General features: G+C 35.3%; 1 protein-coding gene across 1 annotated transcript; it reads left to right on the forward strand.

The window, feature by feature from the left end:
* Positions 1-19,761: 19,761 nt before the first annotated feature.
* Positions 19,762-20,730, forward strand: LOC127684290 (olfactory receptor 1094-like). The gene has a single exon (XM_052181243.1). It carries the CDS (start codon positions 19,762-19,764, stop codon positions 20,728-20,730), a length of 969 nt encoding a protein of 322 aa, XP_052037203.1.
* Positions 20,731-24,115: the final 3,385 nt, after the last annotated feature.

Below are 24,115 nucleotides of genomic sequence, written 5' to 3' on the forward strand. Positions count from 1 at the left end.
TAGTTCTTGTGTATGCATATTTATCCTGGATTTTCAGCTAAATCCTTACCCTTGAATATTCTTATTTTATCTTTCATATAAGCTACATATAGCACATTTCAAAACTTTGTACATTTCTAAAACAATAAAAATATAAACACATACATACTATATGTTTTCTCAAGTGTTAGGGGAGCATTTTCTTTTTGCCAAATAGAATATGTAGTGAAAATTCACAGTATATTTTTGTTTGTCTATTGTACTGTTAGCAGTTTAGGTTGTTTTGGATTTTTATCCATACCACTTAAATTTTTCTTCTCAATATTCTGAATACAAAATTTAAGTTAATATTCAGTTTAACAATGATTCCTTATTGCTATTTAGTTCTTTCTTTTGGTGCTATATTTTCTTTTTATAATCATTAACTTGAGATTAAGCTCATTAATTTGGAAATATTTTAAGAATTTAAAAGGTTCAGTAATAATAAATATTAATATTCAAGCTTATCCCTCTTTTAAGTTTGATAGTTTTATATACAGGCTATTACATAATAATTGTTCATTAAATCTCCACAAAATATTATATGGAATTTAAAATATTTAAAGTTGGCTTTCCTTTTCAGTATAAAGACTGAAAACCCAACATCATAAATTTTATGGAGGTTTTACTATTTATGACCTTAAAGTAGAAATTTACCATGAAATAAAAATTAGAAAACAAAAACAAAATAATTAAATTCTTCCTATCTTAGGATGTTCAAAGATCAAAACATGCCCCACCCTTTCTCTTTTGTACACTTTGTTAGGGAAGTATTATTAAGGCTTACATCTCTGTATTATGAATGTGCATCTATTGAAGTAAACCTTTTCTCAATGAAGCCGAGTGACAACAGTCCCTGCAAATATAAAATATATCTCTATTGTACTCAGTTATCCCTAAAGTTGGAAGGCAAGTCCCTACATGTCTACTATCAATGTAAGAAACTGTAACAGTGGAATATTATCAATATGAATGTTCAAACATAAGCTGGATATAGAAGACAGCAAGGTACATATCAAAATGCAAAGGCAGAAAGCTCACGCATCTTATACCTTTTGCAAAAGTATATACAAATAAATAATTCTCAGAACAGGAGACATAAACTTTTCCAGGAAGTGGATGGCACTTCACAAAAACAGTCACCTGGGAAAATATACATATATGTAACATTATATAGACTTAAGAGTTTATACTTAGAAGTATATATGCATCATGTGTATCTGTGTATGTTTTTCATGGAAAAACTCATTAGGTGCCAACACTATGAAGGAATTATAGGCTACTGAAAACTTCTGGAAGCAGGAACAATAATTTTACCCAGGGAAGAACACACTTAGTTTCCAATACCAAATGATCCTCCCTGAAAATATATAAACAACCCTTTTCTTCTCTTACGTTCTCTCTTTCCTGTCCATTTTCGTGAGAGTTGGGCATATTCTATCTCTAACACTCTGACTCATTATATTAAATATTTCTGACTTGTCACTTTGCCCCTCAATTACAGGTCACAATCAAACACGGCTGCTTCCTTCCACAAACTCACTTTAGTTTTAATTGTTAGGGATTAAAGGTGTGTACTAAAGTTGTATATAGGAAAAGCGTTAAAGGTGTATCATTTCATCCAGATCACCTAGATCTTTGTATATGATCCCTTGTTAACATAGCCTCTTTGCTGAAATAAAGTTACAACAGTGGCCATTTTTAGCTTGTCCTATGGATCCAATAAAGTTAAACATGTCTTCTGTGATATTATATTCCTTTTGGGTAATTTTTTTTCATTCTCATACACATAAAAATCAATTTTTATTTTTCTAATTTGTTGGGTTATTGTCCTGACTATCCTGGTTTTCTATGGATTCATCCCATTTGCTCTTCTGATGATTAATTGTGCTTGTCTCTGCATGCACGAATCAAATAATCCCATGAGGGAGGGAGAGAGGGATAGAAGGAAGATGATTATAAGAAATGTAGAAAAAAGACAGAGACAAGAGATAGATTCTAGAGGGCTGATAGTAAATAGCAATACAGCTCATGTTTATTTTTCATAATTTTTTATACCCCACAGTTCTATGGGAAACAAAGCCACAAGTTAGCAGAAACAATTGCTGAAATATATAGTGGACATCTGTTCTTATCTAGAGGTCTCCTTGTTCCTTCAACTAGGGTCAATAGGGCTTTCTATCCCTCACCATCAGCCACAAGTGTACCTCCTCCTACTATTCCATGTCTCAGCAATCCAGGAAATCTGCCAGCAGACCCTGACCTACCTTGACTCTCATTGGCAGGCAGATTTTTTTACTCAAAAGCAAGCAAATGTCTCTTGATAGTACATCCTGTCAAAGGGATGAAAAGTCTATGCTCTGTACATGACTTTCCTTAGTAAAGTGTCCATTTATTTTGGGACAATCCTCTTTATGTACATGAGACTGAGTGTCTTCTATGCTTTGGTCTATGACATGATAGAGTCCTTATTTTATACCACACTGATTTCCATGCTAAAGATTATCTTTATCTATAGTCTGTTGAAAAAGAGTACATGAAAAAGCTCTGGGAGATATGTTGTTTTGTAAGCAAAATACATATTTAGAATTATGTAAACAAATAACAATGACTGTATTTCTCTGTTGTCAGAATCTAAAGAACAAATGTTCTTTTTATGCTTCTTGTCATATCACTAAATAAAATGTTTATTAGTTCTTCCATGTTGTATTTTAATACATAACCATCATGTCTTTTCTGTCTTAATCAGTATTTCCAAAGACATTTCTATTAACTATCTATTTATTTACTGTGCTGAGTTCATTTTCCCTCCAAGATATGGAAGAGTCCTTTTAGGAGACATCTTTCTTTCCTGGAAGTATTTATCCCTACATAGGAATCTGTGCTCACTAAACAGTTCTACAAAATATTAGTCATTCTTCTGTTAGGAGTTACAATTAGCAACTTAAGTCTGGGTACAGACTCTTAAGATTTGTATCTGCCCTGTTCTCTCTGTAATCTGTACAGCAAAATCTTGCAAATATCTATTATAAACTTTTCAAAATTTTCTCTGGGGTGAATAAAAGGAAATTCAAAGTTTAGTCAAGATGCACAATTTATATGTATGTAATAATTTATTCTAGAAAATAAACATATTAATAATTACTTATGGCATATTTATTCAGTGTACATTTAAGGAATATTTTTGAGAGAAAAAATGACTATTAATAACATACTCAGTCTTTTCAAAAAAGGTATAAAATTAAAGATCACAAAGAACCAAGATAAACTTATTATTAATATAGCTAATACTTGGTGAAAAACATTATTTTTATTTTGTTTTTAAATTACTTTATTATCATTCCAAATGTTGCCCCCATCCTGGTCCTCTACCTCAAGTTCTTCATCCCCTCCACCTCCCCTTTGCTTCTGAGAGGGTGCACCTCTACCTACCCAGACATGCCTACATCAATCCTTACCAGCATCCCTCATGCCTTGGGCATCAAGTTTCTACAGTATTAAGCATATCATCTTCCACTAAAGCAAGACTAGGCATACCTCTGCTACATATATGCTGGGGGTGGTTGGGGGGTGGGCATAGACCCTTGTATGCTCTTGTATGCTCTTTGGTTGACAGCTTAGTCTCTGGGAGCTCCCAGAAGTCCAGATTTGTTGGCACTCTTTGTCTGCCTATGGGGATGCCATCTCCTTTAGCTCCTTTGGTCCTTTCCCTAACTCTTCCATAAGGGTCCCTGACCTCAGTAAAATGGTTTGCTAAAAGTATCTGCATCTGTTTCAGTCAGCTGGTGATAGAGCCTCTTAGCGGATAGTTATGCTAGGCCCTGTCTGCAAGCACAACAGGGCATCAGTAATAGTGTCAGGTTCAGGTGTCTGTGCATGGTATAGATCCCAAGTTGGGCCTGTTGCTGGATCGACTTACCTTCTGTCTCTGCTCCATTTGTGTGTCCCTGCATTTCCTCTAGACAGGAATAATTTGGGGTGAAAATCTTTGAAGATGGTAAGGTGGTCCCATCCCTCAACTGGAGCTGGTCTCTTAAGATTCTACATCCCTACTGTTGGGTATTTTGGCTAAGGTAATCCCCATGAATCCTGGGAGGCTATCACATCCCAGGTCTCTGGGACTTTCTAGAGTCTCTCCCCACACCCACCCCACACTGCTGCACATTTCCATTCATTCTCCTGGACCTCTGGTCTTCTCTCATCTCTCCCCTGATACCTCAATCCATAAAAATTGATGTTGACTTAAGCTAAAAGAACACACAACTCTCTGCTCTTATTTTAGAAACCAAGAAGCCAAATGGAGAAAATAGTTTTATGAATCTGTGAGTACTATCATAGCATTGTGTTCATACCATACCTTAATGCACACTATTGAAAAATGGTAAAAAATGATAATAAATGTATTTACCTGCATAAATTATTTATTGTATTAATAAGCCAGTTATTATTATATAATGTTAAATATATTTGATAAATATTTTAGAAGATTTAATTCCATATGAAAATTAATTATATTGGTTAGTGAAGTAACTTTCCCCGTAGGCTCATATATTTACATGTTTAGTCATCAGGGAATGATACTATTTGAGTAGGATTGGACGTTGTTGCCTTGCTGAAGCAGGTATGATGTGTATGTCACTGGAAGTGGGTTTTGAAGTTTCTGTTTTTTTTAAGGTTCTTTTTTAAAATTTTCTATATTCTTTGCTTACATTCTAAAAGCTTTCCCCTTTCTCATTCCCCACCCCCATATGTCCCATAACTCCTCTTCTCTCCATCCATTCTCCTATCTTTCCCCCTCCCTTTTCTCTGTCCTGGTACTCCCCTAAAATGCTGGATCAAGCCTTTCCAGGATTAGGGACCACTTCTTCCTTCTTCATGGGAATCATTTGATATGCTAATTGTATCTTCAGTATTCAGAGCTTCAGGGCTGATTAATATCCCCTTATCAATGATTGCATTCCATGTGTATTCTTTTGTGATTGCATTACCTTGCTTAGGATGATATTTTCCAGTTCCATCCATTTGCCTAAATAATTCATGAATTCATTGTTTTTAATTGCTGAATAGTACTCCGTGGTGTATATATACCATATTTTCTGTATCCATTCCTCCATTGAGGGATATCTGGGTTCTTTCCAGCTTCTGGCTATTATAAATAAGGCTGCTATGAACATAGTGGAGCATGTGTCCTTACTGAATACTGGAGAATCCTCTGGGTATATGCCCAGGAGAGGTATAGCAGGGTCCTCCAGAAATTTCATGTCTAGTTTTCTTAGGAATCACCAGGTTTATTTCCATAGTGGTTGTACCATCTTGCAATCCCACCAGTAGTGAAGGCATATTCCTCTTTCTTCACATCCTTGTCACCACCTGCTGTCTCCTGAGTTTTTAACCTTAGCCATTCTGACTGGTGTGAGGTGAAATTAAAGGGTTGTTTTGCATTTGCATTTTCCTAATGACTAATGATGTTGAGCATTTCTTAAGGTGCTTCTCTGCCATCTGAATTTCTTTAGGTAAAAATTCTTTGTTCAGGTCTATACCCCATTTTATATTAGGGTTATTTGGTTCCCTGGGGTCTAACTTCTTGAGTTCTTTGTATATATTGGATATTAGCCCTCTATCAGATGTAGGGCTGGTGAAGATATTTTCCCAATTCGTTGGTTGCCTTTTTGTCCTTCTGATGGTGTCATCCAGGGATGCAGGGATGGTTCAATATACAGAAATCCATCAATGCAATCCACTACATAAACAAACTCAAAGAAAAAAAACATATGATCATTTCATTAGATGCTGAAAAAGTATTTGATAAAAGTCAGCATCCTTTCATGCTAAAAGTCATGGAAAGAAAGGAATTCAAGGCCCATACCTAAACATAGTAAAAGCAATATACAGTAAACCGGTAGCCAACATCAAACTAAATGGAGAGAAACTTGAAGCAATCCCACTAAAATCAGGGACTAGACAAGGCTGCCCTCTCTCTCCATATCTTTTTAATATAGTACTTGAAGTTCTATCTAGAGTAGTTAGACAACATAAGGAGGTCAAAGGGATACAAATTGGAAAGGAAGAGGTCAAATTATCACTATTTGCAGATGACATGATAGTCTACTTAAGTGACCCGAAAACCTTCACCAGAGAACTCCTACAGCTGATAAACAACTTCAACAAAGTGGCAGGTTATAAAAATCAACTCAAGCAAATCAGTTGCCTTCTTATACTCAAAGGATAAGCAGGCTGAGATAGAAGTTAGAGAAATGATACCCTTCACAATAGCCACAAACAATATAAAGTATCTTGGTGTGACTCTAACCAAAAAAAGTGAAAGATCTTTACGACAAGAACTTCAGGTCTCTGAAGAAGGAAATCAAAGAAGACCTCAGAAAATGGAAAAATCTGCCATGCTCGTGGATTGGCAGGATTAATATAGTTAAAATGGCCTTCTTGCCAAAAGCAATATACAATTCAATGCAATCCCCATCAAAATCCCAACTCAGTTCTTCACAGAGTTAGAAACGGCAATTCTCAAATTTTTCTGGAATAACAAAACACCCAGGATAGCTAAAACTGTTCTCCACAGTAAAAGAACTTCTGGGGGAATTAGTATCCCAGACCTCAAGCAATACTACAGAGCAATAGTGTTAAAAACTTCATGGTATTGGCACAGGGACAGGCAATTGGACCAATGGAATAGAATTGAAGACCCAGAAATGAATCCACACACCTATGATCACTTGATCTTCCACAAAGGACGGAAAGCATCCAGTAGAAAAAAGATAGCCTTTTCAACAAATGGTGCTGGCTCAACTGGAGGTCAGCATGCAGGAGAATGCGAATTGATCCATTCTTATCTCCTTGTACTAAGCTCAACTCCAAGTAGATCAAGGACCTCCACATAAAACCAGACACACTGAAAATAATAGAAAAGAAACTGGGGAAAGCCCTTGAGGACATAGGCACAGGGGAAAAGTTCCTGAACAGAACACCAATAACTTATGCTCTATGATCAATAATTGACAAATGAGATCTCATAAAATTGCAAAGTTTCCATAAGGCAAAGGTTTTGAAGTTTCAAAGCCCAATCAAGTCTATTGACATTGTCTTCATGAGGTTGGCCTCAATTCTTGATGCAGAATTCTCAACCACTTCTCTAGCACCATGTGTCCCTGCGTGCACTAGTGTCTCTTGCCATAAATGTAGCATACTAAATCTCTGAAATTGTTTTTATTAGAGAAATTTCTGCAGTTCTTTCCTTAACAAAGACATGTAATTCTATGTTGAATGACATTGATACTATGCAAGCCTTTACAAAATATATAGTTTGGAATTGTCATAGATTCCTTTCTTGCTCAGATACCATCATAGAAGTTCCATCCTCAGTATGTGGAAATAAAGACAGAGACTTAGAGCTGGATAATGTTCAGAACATGAACCATTTTGCAACACTCAAACTTAAAGAGGATGTCTTCATTAATTCTCTCTCAATTGAACTCAAGGAACACTGTGGATGAGGAGTTAGAAAGAGCCAGAGTGGATGAATGTCACTATTAAGAAACAAAGTTTTCTAAACACATCAGGCATATTACACATATGAAATTATAGAGACAGTGGAAGCATACTCATGGTCTGCAAAAGTCTGAGAATGATGGGGTCCCAGTATTGAGACGAATGGACTCAGTTTCACCCCCCTAACTCAGAGAGTATCTCCAATTGATAATCTCTTGTAAAACAATAATTTGCCTACTCTGTCTAAATTATTGTGTTAATTTTCTCCAATGAAGTTTTGTTGGGTATGCAAACCACTCTCAATGACAAACCCCATGCCAAGTATGTGTGTGTGTGTGTGTGTGTGTGTGCACGTGTGTGTTTGTGTGTATGTGTGTGTGTGTTTGAGTGAAGTGTTCTGTAAATATCTCATATTGTAAGCCCCAATTAAATGCCTTCTTTTGGAAGAATTGTTATAGTCATTGTGTTTCTTCACAGCAATAGAACACTGACTATGAGGGTTGGAAAATGTAGAATTTATATGTTTTTCAGTCTTATTGATCAGTAAGATAAAGGTGTAAAGGAGAATAAAGAGGAAAAAGAAAAGGAGTAAGTAGAGGAAGAAGAGGGAGGGGAAGGGAAAGGAAGAAGAATGAGTAAACACAAAATAACACAACTACCTTCAATTACTCCTAGGCTCCATTAAATTAACAAGATGGATAAGTAGAACCCAGATAGAAATTACACTGAGAAATATAAAATGAAATAAGGAAAAAGATACTTGAATTGGTCACATGTATGTGGTTTAATAGCCTATGTGAAACTTTAAGTCTAGCTTAATCAATATAAGATGAATGAAAAGAGTACTGTTCTAAAATAATGGTTCTACGTGGGGCTCTACATCTTGGCTCCTGGACACCAGGGAGATCTGACAGTGCCAGGTATACAGACATAGTCCAAGGCTAACATCTCTTGGATCTAAGCCTGTCAGGCTTTTGCCTACACCAAGGGCCTTGGCAGATCGGCAAGTCAGGGTGTCTGTGCACCCACCCGGTCAGGGGGGTCATTTGCCCAGCACTTGCAGGGGTGCTCCACTATCTTGGCTACAGGACTCCAGAGAGATCTAACAGACAGAGCCAGCTATTTAGACATAGCCTGAGGCTAACATCTTTTGAGTATAAGCCTGTCAGGCTTTTACCTGCACTCAGGGCTTGGCAGCTTGGTGGGCAGTCTGTGTACCAACCTGGCTGGGGGGTCCTTTGCCCTGAAGAGTGATCAGCACTTGGAAAAGGTTCCCCTCAGCATCTGCCATCTTCACTCCCTCAAGGAGCAGACGGGGAGCACCAGGTTCACAGTGACAACCCAAGTATAGCATTGCTTGGGGCAGCACACACTAGGGCTCCAAGGGCACCCAACAGGAGTGCAACACATTAACAAACTGTGCCAGGGAAAACTCAGTCATCCAGAGGTGCAGAAATAGCCTTACAGGTTCACAGGAGGTTTAAACACCAGCCAGTGACAACAAGACTAATGCATGCCAGAGAAAACCAGATGGCAAAAGGCAAATGTAGGAACATTACTAACAGAAATCAAGGTTATATAGAAGCATCTGATCCCCATTATCCAACAACAACAGCAAGTCCTGGATATCCCAACACACCATAAAAACAAGATTTGGATTTAAAATCACTGGTCATGATGCTGCTAGAGGAACAAAAAAGGGACATGAATAAATCTCTTAAAGAAATACAGGGGAATATAAATAAGATAGAAACCCTTACAATGGAAACACAAAAATGACTTAAAGAAATTCAGGAGAATATGGGTCAACAGTTAGAAGCCAATAAAGATGAAACACAAAAATCACTTAAAGAAATGCAGGAGATATTGAGTCAACAGGCAGAAGTCATGAAAGAGGAAACACAAAAATCTCTTAAACAATTACAGGAAACCACAAACAATTGAAGGAACTGTGCAAAACCACCCAGGATCTAAAAACAGAAGTAGAAACAACTAAGAAATCACAAAGGAAGACAACTTTGGAGATAGAAAGCCTTGTGAAGAAATCAGGGGACAGAGATGCAAATATCAACAACAGAATACAAGAGATAGAAGAAAGAATCTCAGATGCCAAAGATACCATAGAAACCATTGGCTCAACAGTCAAAGAAAATGCAAAATGCAAAAAGCTTGTAACCTAAAATATCCAGGAAATCCGGGACACAATGGGAAGACCAAACCTAAGGATTATAGGTATAGATGAGAATAAGATTTAAAACTTAAAGGGCCAGCAAGTATCTTCAACAAAATTATGGAAGAAAGCTTCCCTAACCTGATGAGAGAGATGCCCATGAATATACAAGAAGCCTACAGAACTCCAAACAGACTGGATCAGAACAGAAAAACCTCCTGTCACATAATCAAAGCTCAAAGCACTCATTGCACCTAAAACAATAATTGTGGGTGACTTCAATACTCCACTATATTCAATGGACTGATCAGGAAAACAGAAACTAAACAGGGACAAAGTGAAACTAATTGAAGCATTGGACCAATTGGATTTAACATATATATAAAACATTTCATCCAAAAACAAAAAGAATATACCTTTTTATCAGCACCTCATGGTACCTTCTCCAAAATTGACCATATAATTTGGTTGCAAGATAGACCTCAGCAAATATATGTAGATCGAACTAATCCCATGCCTCCTATCAAATCACTATGCAGTAAGAGTAGTCTTCAATAGCAACAAAAACAACAGAAAGCCGACATACACATGGAGACTGAACAATCCTATACTCAATGATAGCTTGACCAAAGAAGAAATAAAGAAAGAAATCAGAGACTTTTTAGAATTTAATGAAAATGAAGGCACAACATAGGCACAACAAATCTATGGAACACAATGAAAGCAGTGCTAAGAGGAAAACTCATAGGCCTGAGTGCCTCCAAAAAGAAACAGGAGAGAGAATACACTAGCAGCTTAAGAGAACACCTGAAAGCTCTGGAACAAAAAGAAGCTAATTCACCCAGGAGGAGTAGAAGACAGAAAATCATCAAACTCAGGGCTAAAATCAATCACGTGAAAGCAAAGAGAACCATACAAAGAATCAACAAAACCAGGAGCTGGTTCTTTGAGAAAATCAACAAGATAGATTAAACCCTTAGCCAGACTAACCAAAGGGCACAGAGACAGTATCCAAATTAATAAAACTAGAAATGAAAAGGGGGATATAACAACAGAAACTGGGGAAATTCAGAAAAATAATCATATCCTACTACAAAAGCCTATATTAAACACAACTGGAGAATCTGGAGGAAACGGACAATTTCCTAGACAGATAGTAAATACTAAAATTAAATCAGGATCAAATAGATCATCTAAACAGTCCTATAACCCCTACAGAATTAGAAAGGGTAATAGAAAGTCTTCCAACCAAACAAAGCACAAGCCCAGATGGCTTTAGTGCAGAATTCTATCAGACCTTCAAAGACCTAACACGAATACTCTTCAAACTATGCCACAAAATAGAAACAGAAGGAACACTGTACAACTTGTTCTATGAAGCCACAATTACACTGATACCAAAACCACACAAAGTTTACCAAAGAAAGAGACTTTCAGACCAATTTCCCTTATGAACATCAATGCAAAAATACTCAATAAAATTCTTGCCAACAGAATCCAAGAACATATCAAAACAATCATTCACCATGATCAAGTAGGCTTCATCCCAGGGATGCAGTGATAGCTCAATATACAGAAATCCATCAATGCAATTCACTACATAAACAAACTCAAAGGAAAAAAAAACACATGGTCATTTCTTTGGATACTGAAAAAGCATTTGACAAGATTTAGCATTCTTTCCTGCTAAAAGTCTTAGAAAGAACATCAATTCAAGGCCCATACCTAAACATAGTAAAAGCAATACACAGCAAACCTATAGCCAACATGAAACTAAATGGAGAGAAACTTGAAGCAATCCCACTAAAATCAGGGACTAGATAAGGTTGCCCCCTCTCTCCATATCTTTTCAATATAGTACTTGAGGTACTTGCTAGAGCAATTAGACAACATAAGGAGGTCAAAGGGATAGGAATTAGAAAGGAAAAAGTCAAATGATCACTATTTGCAGATGATATGATAGTCTACTTAAGTGACTCAAAAAACTCCATCAGAGAGCTTCTACAGCTGATACACAACTTCAGCAAAGTGGCTGGTTATAAAATCAACTCAAGCAAATCAGTAGCCTTCCTATACTCAAAGGATAGGCAGGCTGACAAAGAAATTAGAGAAGTGACACCCTTCACAATAGCCACAAGCAATATACAGTATATTGGTGTGACTCTAACCAAACAAGGAAAAGATCTTTATGACAAGAACTTCAAGTCTCTGAAGAAGGAAATAGAAGAGGACTTCAGAAAATGGAAAAATCATCCATGCTCATGGATTGGCAGGATTTATATAGTTAAATGGCCATCTTGCCAAAAGCAATCCTCATCAAAATCCCAACTCAGTTCTTCATAGAGTTAGAAAGAGCAATTCTTAAATTCATCTAGAATAATAAAAAAAACAGGATACCTGAAACTATTCTCAGCAGAAAAAGAATTTCTGGGGGAATCAGTATCTTAGAGCTCAAGCAATACCACAGAGCAATAGTGTTAAAACCTTCATGACATTGGTACAGTGACAGGCAGGTGGATCAATGGAATAGGATTGAAGATCCAGAAATTAACCCACACATCTATGGCCATTTGATCTTCAACAAAGGAGCTGAAAACATCCAGTGGAATAAAGGTAGCCTTTTCCACAAATAGTGCTGGCAAAATTGTAGGTCAGCATGCAGAAGAATGTGACTTGATCCATTCTTATCTCCTTGTACTAAGTGCAACTCCAAGTGGATCAAGGACCTCCACATAAACAGACACACTTAAACTAATAGAAAAGAAACTGGGAAGACCCTTGAGGACATCGGTACAGGGGATAAGTTCCTGAACAGAACACCAATAGCTTATGCTCTAAGGTCAAGGATTGACAAGTGGGACCTCATAAAACTACAAGTTTCTGTAAGGCAAAGGACACCGTCAAAATGACAAATCGGCAACCAGCAAGTTGGGAAAAGATCTTCCACAACCCTACATCTGACAGAGGGCTAGCATCCAATATATACAACGAATTCAAGAAGTTAGACCCCAGAAAACCAAATAACCCTATTAAAAATGGGGTACAGAGCTAAACAAAAAATGTTCAGATGAAGAACATCAGATGGCTGAGAAGCACCTTAAAAAATGCTCAACATCATTAGTCATTAGGGAAATGCAAATCAAAACAACCCTGAGTTTTCACCTCACACCAGTCGGAATGGCTAAGATTAAAAACTCAGGAGATAGCAGGTGTTGGTGAGGATGTGGAGAAAGAGTAACACTCCTCCACTGTTGGTAGGGTTACAAGCTGTTACAACCACTCTGGAAATCAGTCTGGTGGTTCCTCAGAAAACTGGGCACAAAACTTCTGGAGGACCCTGCTATACCACTCCTGGGAATATACCCAGAGGATTCCCCAGCATGTAATAAGGATACATGGTCCACTTTGTTCATAGCAGCCTATTTATAAATAGTCAGAAGCTGGAAAGAACCCAGATTTCCCTCAACGGAGGAATGGATACAAAAAATGTGGTATCTATACACAATGGAGTACTATTCACCCATTAGAAACAATGAATTCATGAAATTCTTAGACAAATGGATGGAACTGGAGAACATCATCCTAAGTGAGGTAACCCATTCTCAAAAGATCACTCATGGTATGCACTCACTGATAAGCGGATATTAGCCTAGAAATTTGGAATACCCAAGACATAATCCACATATCAATTGATGTCCAAGAAGAAGGAAGGAATGACCCCTGGTTCTGGAAAGGCTCAGTGCATCAATGTAGGGGAATACCACATCAGGGAAGTGGGAAGGGGTGGATGGGGGAACAGGGGGAGGGAAGAGGGCTTATGGTAATTTTGGGGAGCGGGGATCCAGGATAGGGGAAATCATTTAGAATGCAAATAAGGAATATATCGAGTAAAAAAACAAAATAATTTTTCTTAGAGACATATAATATGCAGAGTGGTAACTTGTCTTGGGACTGTCAGAGCTGTGAATATGAACACAGGACTGTAACATGAATTTCATGTGTCTTGCTTCTCAAAGACAACATGAGACATGAAGAAAATGGCAGAAGAAAGATGTGATACCACTGGGATATTGTTGAAGTAGGTATAATTTGATATATTTTGTTTAAGGAAGAGAACAATAGCACTTGGGAGGCAAAGGCAGGCAGATTTCTGAGTTCAAGGCCAGCCTGGTCTACAGAGTGAGTTCCAGGATAGCCAGGGCTATACAGAGAAACCCTGTCTCAAAACAAACAAACAAACAAACAAAGAAAAACCAAAAAACAGAAAACAAAAAAACAAAACAAAAAAGGAAGAGCAAGATAGAATAAAAATGATCATGAGAACAACAAACAAGTAAGTTGTTTCAACCAAGTGTTATGGTGCATTTTTCTGATCCTTTTCTTTTAGCGTGGATATTATATAACTAGATAATTTGCCCTTTAGCTTTTTCTCCCTTCAAATGCTGTCATGTATTCATCTTTATCTTTCAACTTTGTGCCCTCTTTCTTTTTCATTATTTATGTTTACACACAAGTATGCATATATACATATTTATTCATATAACATGTATTTCCAAACCCAAACTGCTCAGTCTATAAAAGAAAACTTTTATGTATATTTCTACGACTGACTGGAGAAGTCTTTTCTCCTACACTAAAAATGAATATTAAAAAATTAAAATTTTGAATTGTCAATTTAAATAATGTACATGTATGCATGAATGTTTTCAAAATTAATTGAAAATAAAGTTTCTAACAAAATGCCAACATTAAAATATGTGTTCATATGCATTGTGTCCAGAATAGATATTGTTTTGAGGTTTCAATATTAGGACATGAGAGAAAAAGGAGTCTATATATTTTCATGTAAAATGTTGAGGTTAGTGAAGGTAAAAGGAAAACTGCTAACACCAAAAAAATTTTTTTTTCAAAAATCATGAAATTATAGGTTACAGAAAGCCAGAAGCCAGCACCATGGAAATTGTCCTAGCACTAGCCAAGCCTCTCAAAAGGATTAGAAATATTACTTGACATATATGTGGGTACATGTGTATGCATTGTCCACGTTTGTGTGTGTGGTTTTTTTTTTGTGTGTGTGTGTGTGTATGTATTTGTATGTGTGCATGTGTTTGTTTGAATGTCTCAACACATATATTTTAAGAAGTATACTCATGGAATTTTGCAGAATGTCAAATGCAGCATCGTTTTGAAAATGTATATTCATATATATTTTTCTATTCAATCAAAATATAGCATCATCAAGGAAAATTATTATATTTAAGTAAGCAGTCTATTTTTCTTCCAGTTATTAAACTTTGTTATTTGATTATGGTTTGGTAAAACCATAGCCAGATTTAAATTTTAGACTATTTTATTCATTTATTTTCTTCTTAGAGAGAAATATGGGATTACATGGGCTTTGTATTAAACAAATTATTTTAGTGACTTGTACCTGGTAATGTTTTAGAGGAATAATTGGAACAGTGACAAAAGTCATAGATTTCTAGGCATTCACAAGTTATTTGTTAATAGATAAATAGTTTAGGGAATAGAATGTGAATTAAAAACAAGCAAATGGCTACAAGAGCAAGAATAACAATAAACAAAAAAAAAAAACAAAAATAAAAACCTTACAATGAAACAAAGAAAAGGAAAGAAGAACAGCAGGAAATAGAAACAAAGAAAGGACCTAATACTTTTATGGAACCGAAGTGTAAAGTAGAACTATACAATTTTAACTCTTTGGAATCCTAAAATTGCCAACTATATGAACTCAAAAAATTGAAATTTAAATCCACAACAGAACTAATATTCTTGTATTGTGCTGTGCAACACCATCTGTATACTGTCTGTTTCTCTCTTTTGCCACCATTTCTTATCCTGTTTCCCATATTTTCTCCCTTCTATTATCCTCCTCATGTGCACACATCTAAGTCTCATACTATTTGGAAGCACAATGCTTTAAAGCCAATTAAGTAAACTATAATTAAAGATGTTGAGTCCAAGCTGTGTTATTATATCATTATCTGGATGGTTGTGATCTCAGTGCCACATAAGGAGAATTAAAGATGGAACTAATCTTTTATGAGTGAAAGACTTCTCTCATGGAAAAGAATATTTAGTGTAAACAAAACAGAATTTCATCAGTTTAATCATTTTCTGGACTTAGCTCATTTTCCTAAGATTATTCCCTTGGTTATGGTTTAAAAAAAAGTGAGAAGTTTCTGTCACAAAGAAGAACTCAGGTCCTCCCAGGGGCTTCACTGTGTCCTTTAAGTTCTGGAGAATGTGCGTTAAGAGTTCAAATATGTTATGAATAAACCATTGTCTAACTGACCAAGCATCTCATTTCTGTAAGTATGAAAAGTTTTTATTTATGGATAAGATGTTTAAAAAGATACAAAGGATTTTATAATTGGGTACATGTCTGAATACTTAAATATGATAGGAATCATCCTATTAAACAATGTTGTATTACAAATTGAAATAATAACTTCTGAGAAGAAACCTGGAAATGGATGAAGAATTATTCACGTATTTTGGACATAACTATCAAGTTTCTTGTCATTTTTTAGGACATAAATCAGTTAGAGTAGAAATTTAACTTCCAATGCATTTTCATAAAAAGATTTTTCTGACTAAATTTCTTTAAATTTAATTTCTGAAACAAATATTAAAATCATATATTCTATTTACTGACCATGTTTTCAGAATAATTTTAGCCATTTTGTTTTCAACTGTGAAGTTCATTTAAATGTGGTATTTTTGTTTAATAAGTCAAAGATAAATGCTATCTTCTTTTATTTTTAAGGAACTATATTTACAAATAAGACAGTAGACAGTGAAAACATTTCATGGTCATAGAGAAAGTATGCAGTGTGCTGGCATGGAATTCAAATATTGGATGAGGCTTTAGCTATTAGATAACAATCTGACAGGGTTTAACATCTAGCTAAGTCTCAGTTTCTTTTTCCATAAGATGATACTATACTATTTATTTTCAAAGCATATTTAAATCAAATAAGAGAAAAATACAAATCATTTATAATGCATAACAGTTGTTCCCTATCATGTAGATTGCTTTTATGATAATATTCTTTGTTTTAATATTTCCAAAATAATTGACATGGATTTGATCTTGAGGATTTACATGTTTATTTTTAACTTATATTTTTTCATTGAGAATATTGTAGTTACATTTTCACATGAATCAATTTTGCATCTCTGCTGAATGAAATTAGACACAATGCTTTTAGTATTTCATAAAACAATTTTTTACCTTTATGTACAACTTGAGTAATATTTATTCAGCTTTAAATAGGAATGCCTAGCAATCTTTAGTATTTTCCCTGTCATGTCTAAATGTCTTACAGTGACCTATACAATGCTCTAATAAAAACTGATCAGAAAAATTGCATCAATTAAAAAAATTGTAGTCTTTTTTCCAATCTATACAAAACAATATTTACTAAAAATTATAATGGTCAAAATGGTTAAGACAATTTAATTAAATGAATTATATTTGTTCTTATGACTTCCCAGGCTTTAAAATGTGACAGAGATAGTTTTTCCACTTCTTATAGAATAAGGTAGAGTGCCATTATATTTAATTTTGAGATATTTTAATATAATTTTTAATATTTGGTTTTTACTCATTATTAAATATTTTCTATGGCTAGTAGCTTTATAATCCTTTAAAATTTTGTTACGTGAATAAAAATTTATATTGTATACATATGAACCCTACAAATCATTAAAACTATTATGCTGGAAAATATGTCATAATGGATCCATAAAATTATTCTCCATAATTGTTTCTGTGAAAAATGAAGTCAAGTGTGACTACTTTAACCTGAATTAGCAACATCTAAGTCCACACTGACCCACTGGAGCTTCTCTATGAGTTACCGCCACCAGGATTTAGACTCAGTGCAATTCTTAATCCTGTACATTTGCTTTGTCTCAGATCTTTGAGCACGAAACAAATTATAGACTTACAATATGTGTGACATGTCTTTGGTGCATAGCACCTAATATGTTTGTTTGTTTGTTAAACTATTAATAATTTTGAAACTCCTTTGCTTATTAATTATTTTTACTAAGCTGCCTTTAATTTAATTACTTCTTCTTGTCCCTCCCCTCTTCAGTAAACATTTCTGATGAAATTCCATTACCAAACTTGACAGATAATGAAAAGAAAGTTAACAAAAATATCTAAGTACATTTTTCTAAGTTCATGAATGTATAACTTGCAGATTTGTATAATTAATTAATGAGATGATTTTATAGATAAATTACTAAAATAACTATTAAAACAAAGTTCTTTAATAAAATATTTTCATGCATTTTTATTTTTAGTGTTTAAATTACCCATGTAGACTTGAACTAAATTTGGTTACATTTTTATATTTTATTCCAATGTTATCTGAGAAGTGATAAACATTTATTTTGTAGTCACACATTTACATCAATCTATATAATAGAACAACAAAAAAATCAAACAGATTATAAGAACTTTCTGGGACACTATAATTACATGATATCCTTCTTGTTTTAAAATTACTTAAGTCCCATTTTTCCTCTTATTTATATAATATTCAATTTACTTTGACAATCTTTCCCACACTTCATATTGTAAATGTATACATTTAAATGACTGAATGAGCCCTGCACTCTATGTACATGCTTTCAGAGTTTTTTAAGCGACTGGTCTTTATAATTAATTTAAAATATAAAAATAAAATCACTGTACAGGAATCACCCCATGGTTGTTTAGGGGGTTCAGTGAATTTTGTTGTGTTTTCATGAGATTTACAAACAGAGATAAAAGTGATTTTTAACTATTTTCTTTTTTAAAAAATTCCATAATTTTCCACATTAAAATGTAGTGATAGAAGCATGGATTCTAACATTTAAAACTTTGAAATATTAATGAAAAATGCTTGATGTACTTACAGCAAAAGAAAGGGTAATACATACATATATGTTTTATAACAATTTGAAAATTAATTGCATTTATATTCGTGAGCCTTTTAAAACAGAAATTGGTAAATAAACAGGACCTGGCTAATGGTAATATCAAAACATATGATAACATCAATGCCATAACAAAACAGGAGAAATGTCGAATATTATGGGATCCTACCCCTAAGCACTTCTACAAGTTAATGGATTGTTTGGAGAAGGAATATTAACTTCTCCCTGGGACAATACCCTCATTGCTTGCCAGTGTAGGGTGTTTACCCATGCAAGCAAATACATACAAACAACAAAAAATAGGCCTGGATGTATACTTTTATTTCTGAGTATGTATATTTACATTTTTTAAGAACTATAATCAAAATAAAATAGGCCAACAAGTTGGCAGTGTATGTAGGGGCACATGCAAGAGATTTAGCAATACGATACCTGAAAGAGACAATGGAAGAAACGAAGAGTAGAACATGATGTGATTCTACTTCAATTACATATGTTGAAATATATACATATGCATATGAACATAATACATATACAATATTTTAAAAGAAAAATGCAGTATTATAAAAATGAAAATCTTTAAAGCTATAACTTGAACAGAGTGATAGAAGTACAAGAAGATGTGCTTAATATTGTAGAGATGCTATATCCAGGGAAGGGGAATTTGGGGGGTTGAGGTAAGGTGAGTTGGGTCTGGTGGGTCGGTGGGTATGGGGAGTGTGAGGGATGATGGGTGGATGTGGGTGGTGAGGGTGGTAGGAGGTTGGGAAGAGAGTTATGGGTGAGTTGGGAAACAGAGTCTCAGAGGCAAAGGAGGATACTGGGTAAAGAACTTTTGGAGGGGGAACTGGAAAGGGGCAGTATTTGGAATGTAAATAAATAAATCAATTAGAAAAAATACTTTAACTACTGAATTTTTAACTTTATTAATTTATCCATTAAGTAAATGTACTTTTGTTTTTCTTTTATATCATACAGTGAAATGTGTTCATTTTCAACAAATTACATTTCATTGCCAACCTCCTTATTACCAGTAAGGTAAATAATCTCTAAGAACCAAACATGGACTCAACTTTTGTAAGGGACTTTTCATGCACAACATAAATAAAGCCAAAATGAAAAGGATCATATCAGCTGCAGATGTCCACAAGATTCCCTTAGAGAATGTGACTGAAGCTACCATGTTTATTCTCTTGGGCTTCACAGATGACTTCAATCTCCAGGTCTTCCTATTTTTACTGTTTCTTGATATTTATCTCTTCACTCTGATAGGAAACTTTGGACTGGTTGTTTTAGTCATTGGGGATTGTCGGCTACACAACCCCATGTACTATTTCCTAAGTGTTTTGTCTTTCCTGGATGCTTGCTATTCTACAGCTGTTACCCCCCAAATGTTGGTCAACTTTCTAAAACAAAATAAGTCCATTTCGCTCCCTGGATGTGCAACCCAAATGCTTCTCTTTGTTAGTTTAGGAACCACAGAAAGCTTTCTCCTGGCAGCAATGGCATATGACCGATATGTAGCCATCTACAACCCCCTTCTGTATGCAGTGACCATGTCACCCAGAGTATACCTGCCACTCATCATTGCTTCCTATGCTGGTGGAGTTGTACATGGTGCTATACACACCGTGGCTACTTTCAGTCTGTCCTACTGTGGATCCAATGAAATTAGGCATGTCTTCTGTGACATCCCGGCATTGCTTGCTCTTTCTTGTTCTGACACTCATATAAATGAACTTCTACTCTTGTACTTGGTGGGTTTGATTGAGACGGTCACCATCATAATTGTCCTGGTCTCCTACGGATTCATCCTATTTGCCATTCTGAACATGCATTCTGCTGAGGGTAGGAGGAAAGTGTTCTCTACATGTGGCTCTCACCTCACTGGAGTCTCTATTTACCATGGTACAATCCTTTTCAGTTATATGAAATCAAGTTCCAGCTATGCTTCAAATCATGACATGGTAGTGTCAATATTTTACACCATTGTGATACCCATGCTAAATCCTATCATCTATAGTCTGAGAAACAAAGATGTAAAAGAGGCAATGAAGAAATTGTGGAGAAAATGTGGTTCATAATTAATGTACACTTGTAAAAACCATCAAAATCAAACTAAGTTCTTAATTCCTATTACATGAAATGTTCATTGCTACAAATTACAAATATGCCAGATTGAATTAGTAGTGTCTTAGGCTCTCCTTGGTCCTGTGAAGTCTCAAGCATAAGGGAATGCTAGGACAGTAAGGGAAAGGTAGGAGAGCACCATCATAGAAGCTGAGGGAAGTGAGAATAGGATAGGGGATTTGCAGAAGGGAAACCAGGTAGGGGCATTGCATGTGAAATGTAAATAAATAAAATTACCAATAAAGAATTTAAAGCATAATTTTAAAATAATTGATCTTTTTTCTCATGTAGCATTTTAAGACAATGAACTATTTTACCTGTGTAACAAATTACTTTGAACCAATTCATAAATATTACATGTCAAGTTGTTATCACAATTATATGATTTATTTTTGCTTTTACTAAGTAGAGGACAAATACTCATGAGCCTGTATTAAATCATTGACATGTAACTCATGGTTACATGATGAGGTGAGATGACCTTAGCTTGGTCAGGGAAGGTGTGTGTGTGTGTGTGTGTGTGTGTGTGTGTGTGTGTGTGTGTGTGTGTGTCAGGGGCAGGTAAAGTAAGGTAACGTCGAGAAGGGGATGTGTAAGGTGGAGGAAATGTGTGGTGTAGATTAAGTGTGGGGTAGGTGGGAGTAGAAAACCTTCTCAGAGACAGACAGGTGTGGGTAGTGTGAAGAACCCTGGGAGGGGAGACCAGGAGTGGGGACAAAATTTTGAAATGAAAATAAATAAAATAAAAAGATTAACACAATTAGGAAAAAAGAATTCTATAATATTGGTATTTACAGCTGAACAATTTGCTCAGTAGTAACTGGTCATGGGTGTCAGAGCTATGAAGGTCTACATAGCACAGTAACAAGAATTTCATGTGACTTGGTTCCCAATGTCAACAAAGGAGACATTAAAAAAAAGACATTTTAAAATGACAGAGGATGGATATGATACCATTTGGAATATTGTTGAACCAGGAATAATTTGATATAATTTAATGTGTAAGAAAAACAGCTCTAGAGTTTGATATGTAAGGAAGACTAAAATAAAATTGCTCGTGAGACTGAATAACAAAATAAAATGTTTTCAAGCAAGTTTCTGAAGTATATTTTTCTGATATTTTCATTTAGTTTTGCAATTATAATATAAGTAAGTCATTTGTCCCTTACTTTTTCTCCCTCCAAACTTTACCATGTATTCATCCTTACTCTCTATCAAATTCAAGCTCTTTCTTTCATTAATTGTCATTACAAACAAATATGTATATGCATTATATAATGTATATATCTCTAGACACAAACTTCAGAGTCTATAAAATACATTTTTTGTATATTTTCAGGGCTGACTGGAGAAGATTATTTTCCTAGCCTAAAAGATGGACATTTACATGAATAATATTTCTAATACTCAATGTAAAAAATGTACATGGATATGTAATTTTTTTCAGAAATGGATCTAAGAGGAAGTGTTTAATAAAATATCAAAAATAAAATATGTATTCACTATCATTTTGCCCATAATTAATATTGCTTTCAAGTTTCAACATTAGCACATATAAGGAAAAGAGGTCTATAAATTTATGTGTAAAAGGTATAGGTTTTATTCTGCATCAATATTTTCTGAATTTGATTACTGATATCATTATTAAAATCTTATAACCTTTCTAATGGCCATGTATTTTGAATAATTTTAGCTATTTCTTTTTTAACTCTGCAAGTTTTTTAAATGCAATCTTTGATTTAATATGCCAAATAGAAATGTTATCTTCTTTTATTTTTTCCTTAAAGCTTAACTTTTTTGTGTTTTTTCTTTTAAAAAAATATTTATTTATTTATTTATTTATTTATTTATTTATTTATTTATTTATTTACAATCCAGCCGTCACTCCCCTCCTGGTCTCCTCTCCCACAGTTCTTCATCCAATTCCTCCTCGCCCTGACCCCAAGAAGATGTTCCCCATCCATCAGGCCTCACCCCTCTCTGTGGCCTCAAGTCTCTTGAGGATTCAGCCCATCTTCTCCACTGGGGCAAGACCAAGCAGTCCTCTGGTATATATGTGTATGGGACTTTTGACCAGCTCTTTTATGTTGCCTGGTCGGTGGCTCAGTGTCTAAGTTCTCCCAGAGTTTGGGTTAGTTGAGACTGCTGACCTTCCTATGGCTTCTCAATTGCTTCTTCCATTATTCCCCTAATATATCCATAGGGGTCTCCAATTTCATGCCAACGTTTAGGTGTAAGTACTAGCTTCTGTCTCAGTCAACTGATAGTTGGACCTTTCAGAGGACAGCTATTCTAGGCTCTTATCTGTAAGCATAGCATAGAATCAGTAATAGTGTCAGATGTTGATTTCTCCTCATGAGGTGGATTCCAGTTGTTCTGGGAAGTTTCTTTTTCATTTTTGCCCCACAAAATGTTCTTTTAGAGAGGGACCAGAAATTTCTGGATCAGAAATTTTGACTGTTGGTTGGTAACAGCATACCTCCTCTTGGAACCCTGTCTACACAGATGGTGAACTCTTAGAGTTCCTTCTCCTTACTGTTGGACATTTCATCTAAGTTAACTCCCATTGAGTCCTGAGAGTCTCTCACCTCTCAGATCTCTGGTACTTTTTGGAGAGTCCCTGTATCTCCCATCTTCTGAGGTTGCATATTTCCATTCATTCTGCTGGCCCTCTGGGCTTCACTCCTGTCCTGCAACCCCTTACCTGATCCTGTTCTTCTTTTCCTCTCCCCCTTCTGTTTCCCACCCGGATTCCTGACACTTTCGTAATTCCTTCTTCCGGCTTCCCCCCATGACTATTTTTCCTTGACTTGAGGTATAAAAGCTTAATCCCAGTTCAACCTTAGGAGGAGGGATCTCTGTATCATGCTATTAAGGAGTGTTCAGATCACAAGCACTTTCGTCTCATAACATGTTCATGTCTTTTAAAAGGACTTGTGAAGGTATTACACCTTCCATGCTGTCTTTCACATGACACTACTGAACTCATTTGAATTGTATGATGTATCAACAGGATCTATCACTTATTTGCTTTGATAGCGTCTCGCATTTTCTACAGATTATGAACTCAGATATCACATTCGTTGAAGATTCCCCTCTTCTCACACTTTGATGCTATCTTCCAGATGTTAATTTGGGTATAAACTCCTTGCTCATACATTTAAGTCACCAGATTATAGCTTTACTATGGTGGGGAGCTACTTCTTATCATAGCTATGAAGATGTAGGAACAGTATTTTCTTTGTTTCTTAATATCCAGATATTTGTTTATCGAGTAACGTAGACAATCATCTTTCTCTAAAGCCTTTTTTTCAGAAGCTTTCCTGAACCACAATTTAT

The sequence above is a fragment of the Apodemus sylvaticus genome, chromosome 5 (assembly GCF_947179515.1).
Source record: "Apodemus sylvaticus chromosome 5, mApoSyl1.1, whole genome shotgun sequence".
Lineage (NCBI taxonomy): Eukaryota > Metazoa > Chordata > Mammalia > Rodentia > Muridae > Apodemus > Apodemus sylvaticus.

What these genes read in the sequence shown, in the direction of transcription:
- LOC127684290 (XM_052181243.1), top strand. Translation starts at nt 19,762, where the DNA reads ATGAAAAGGATCATATCAGCTGCAGATGTCCACAAGATTCCCTTAGAG.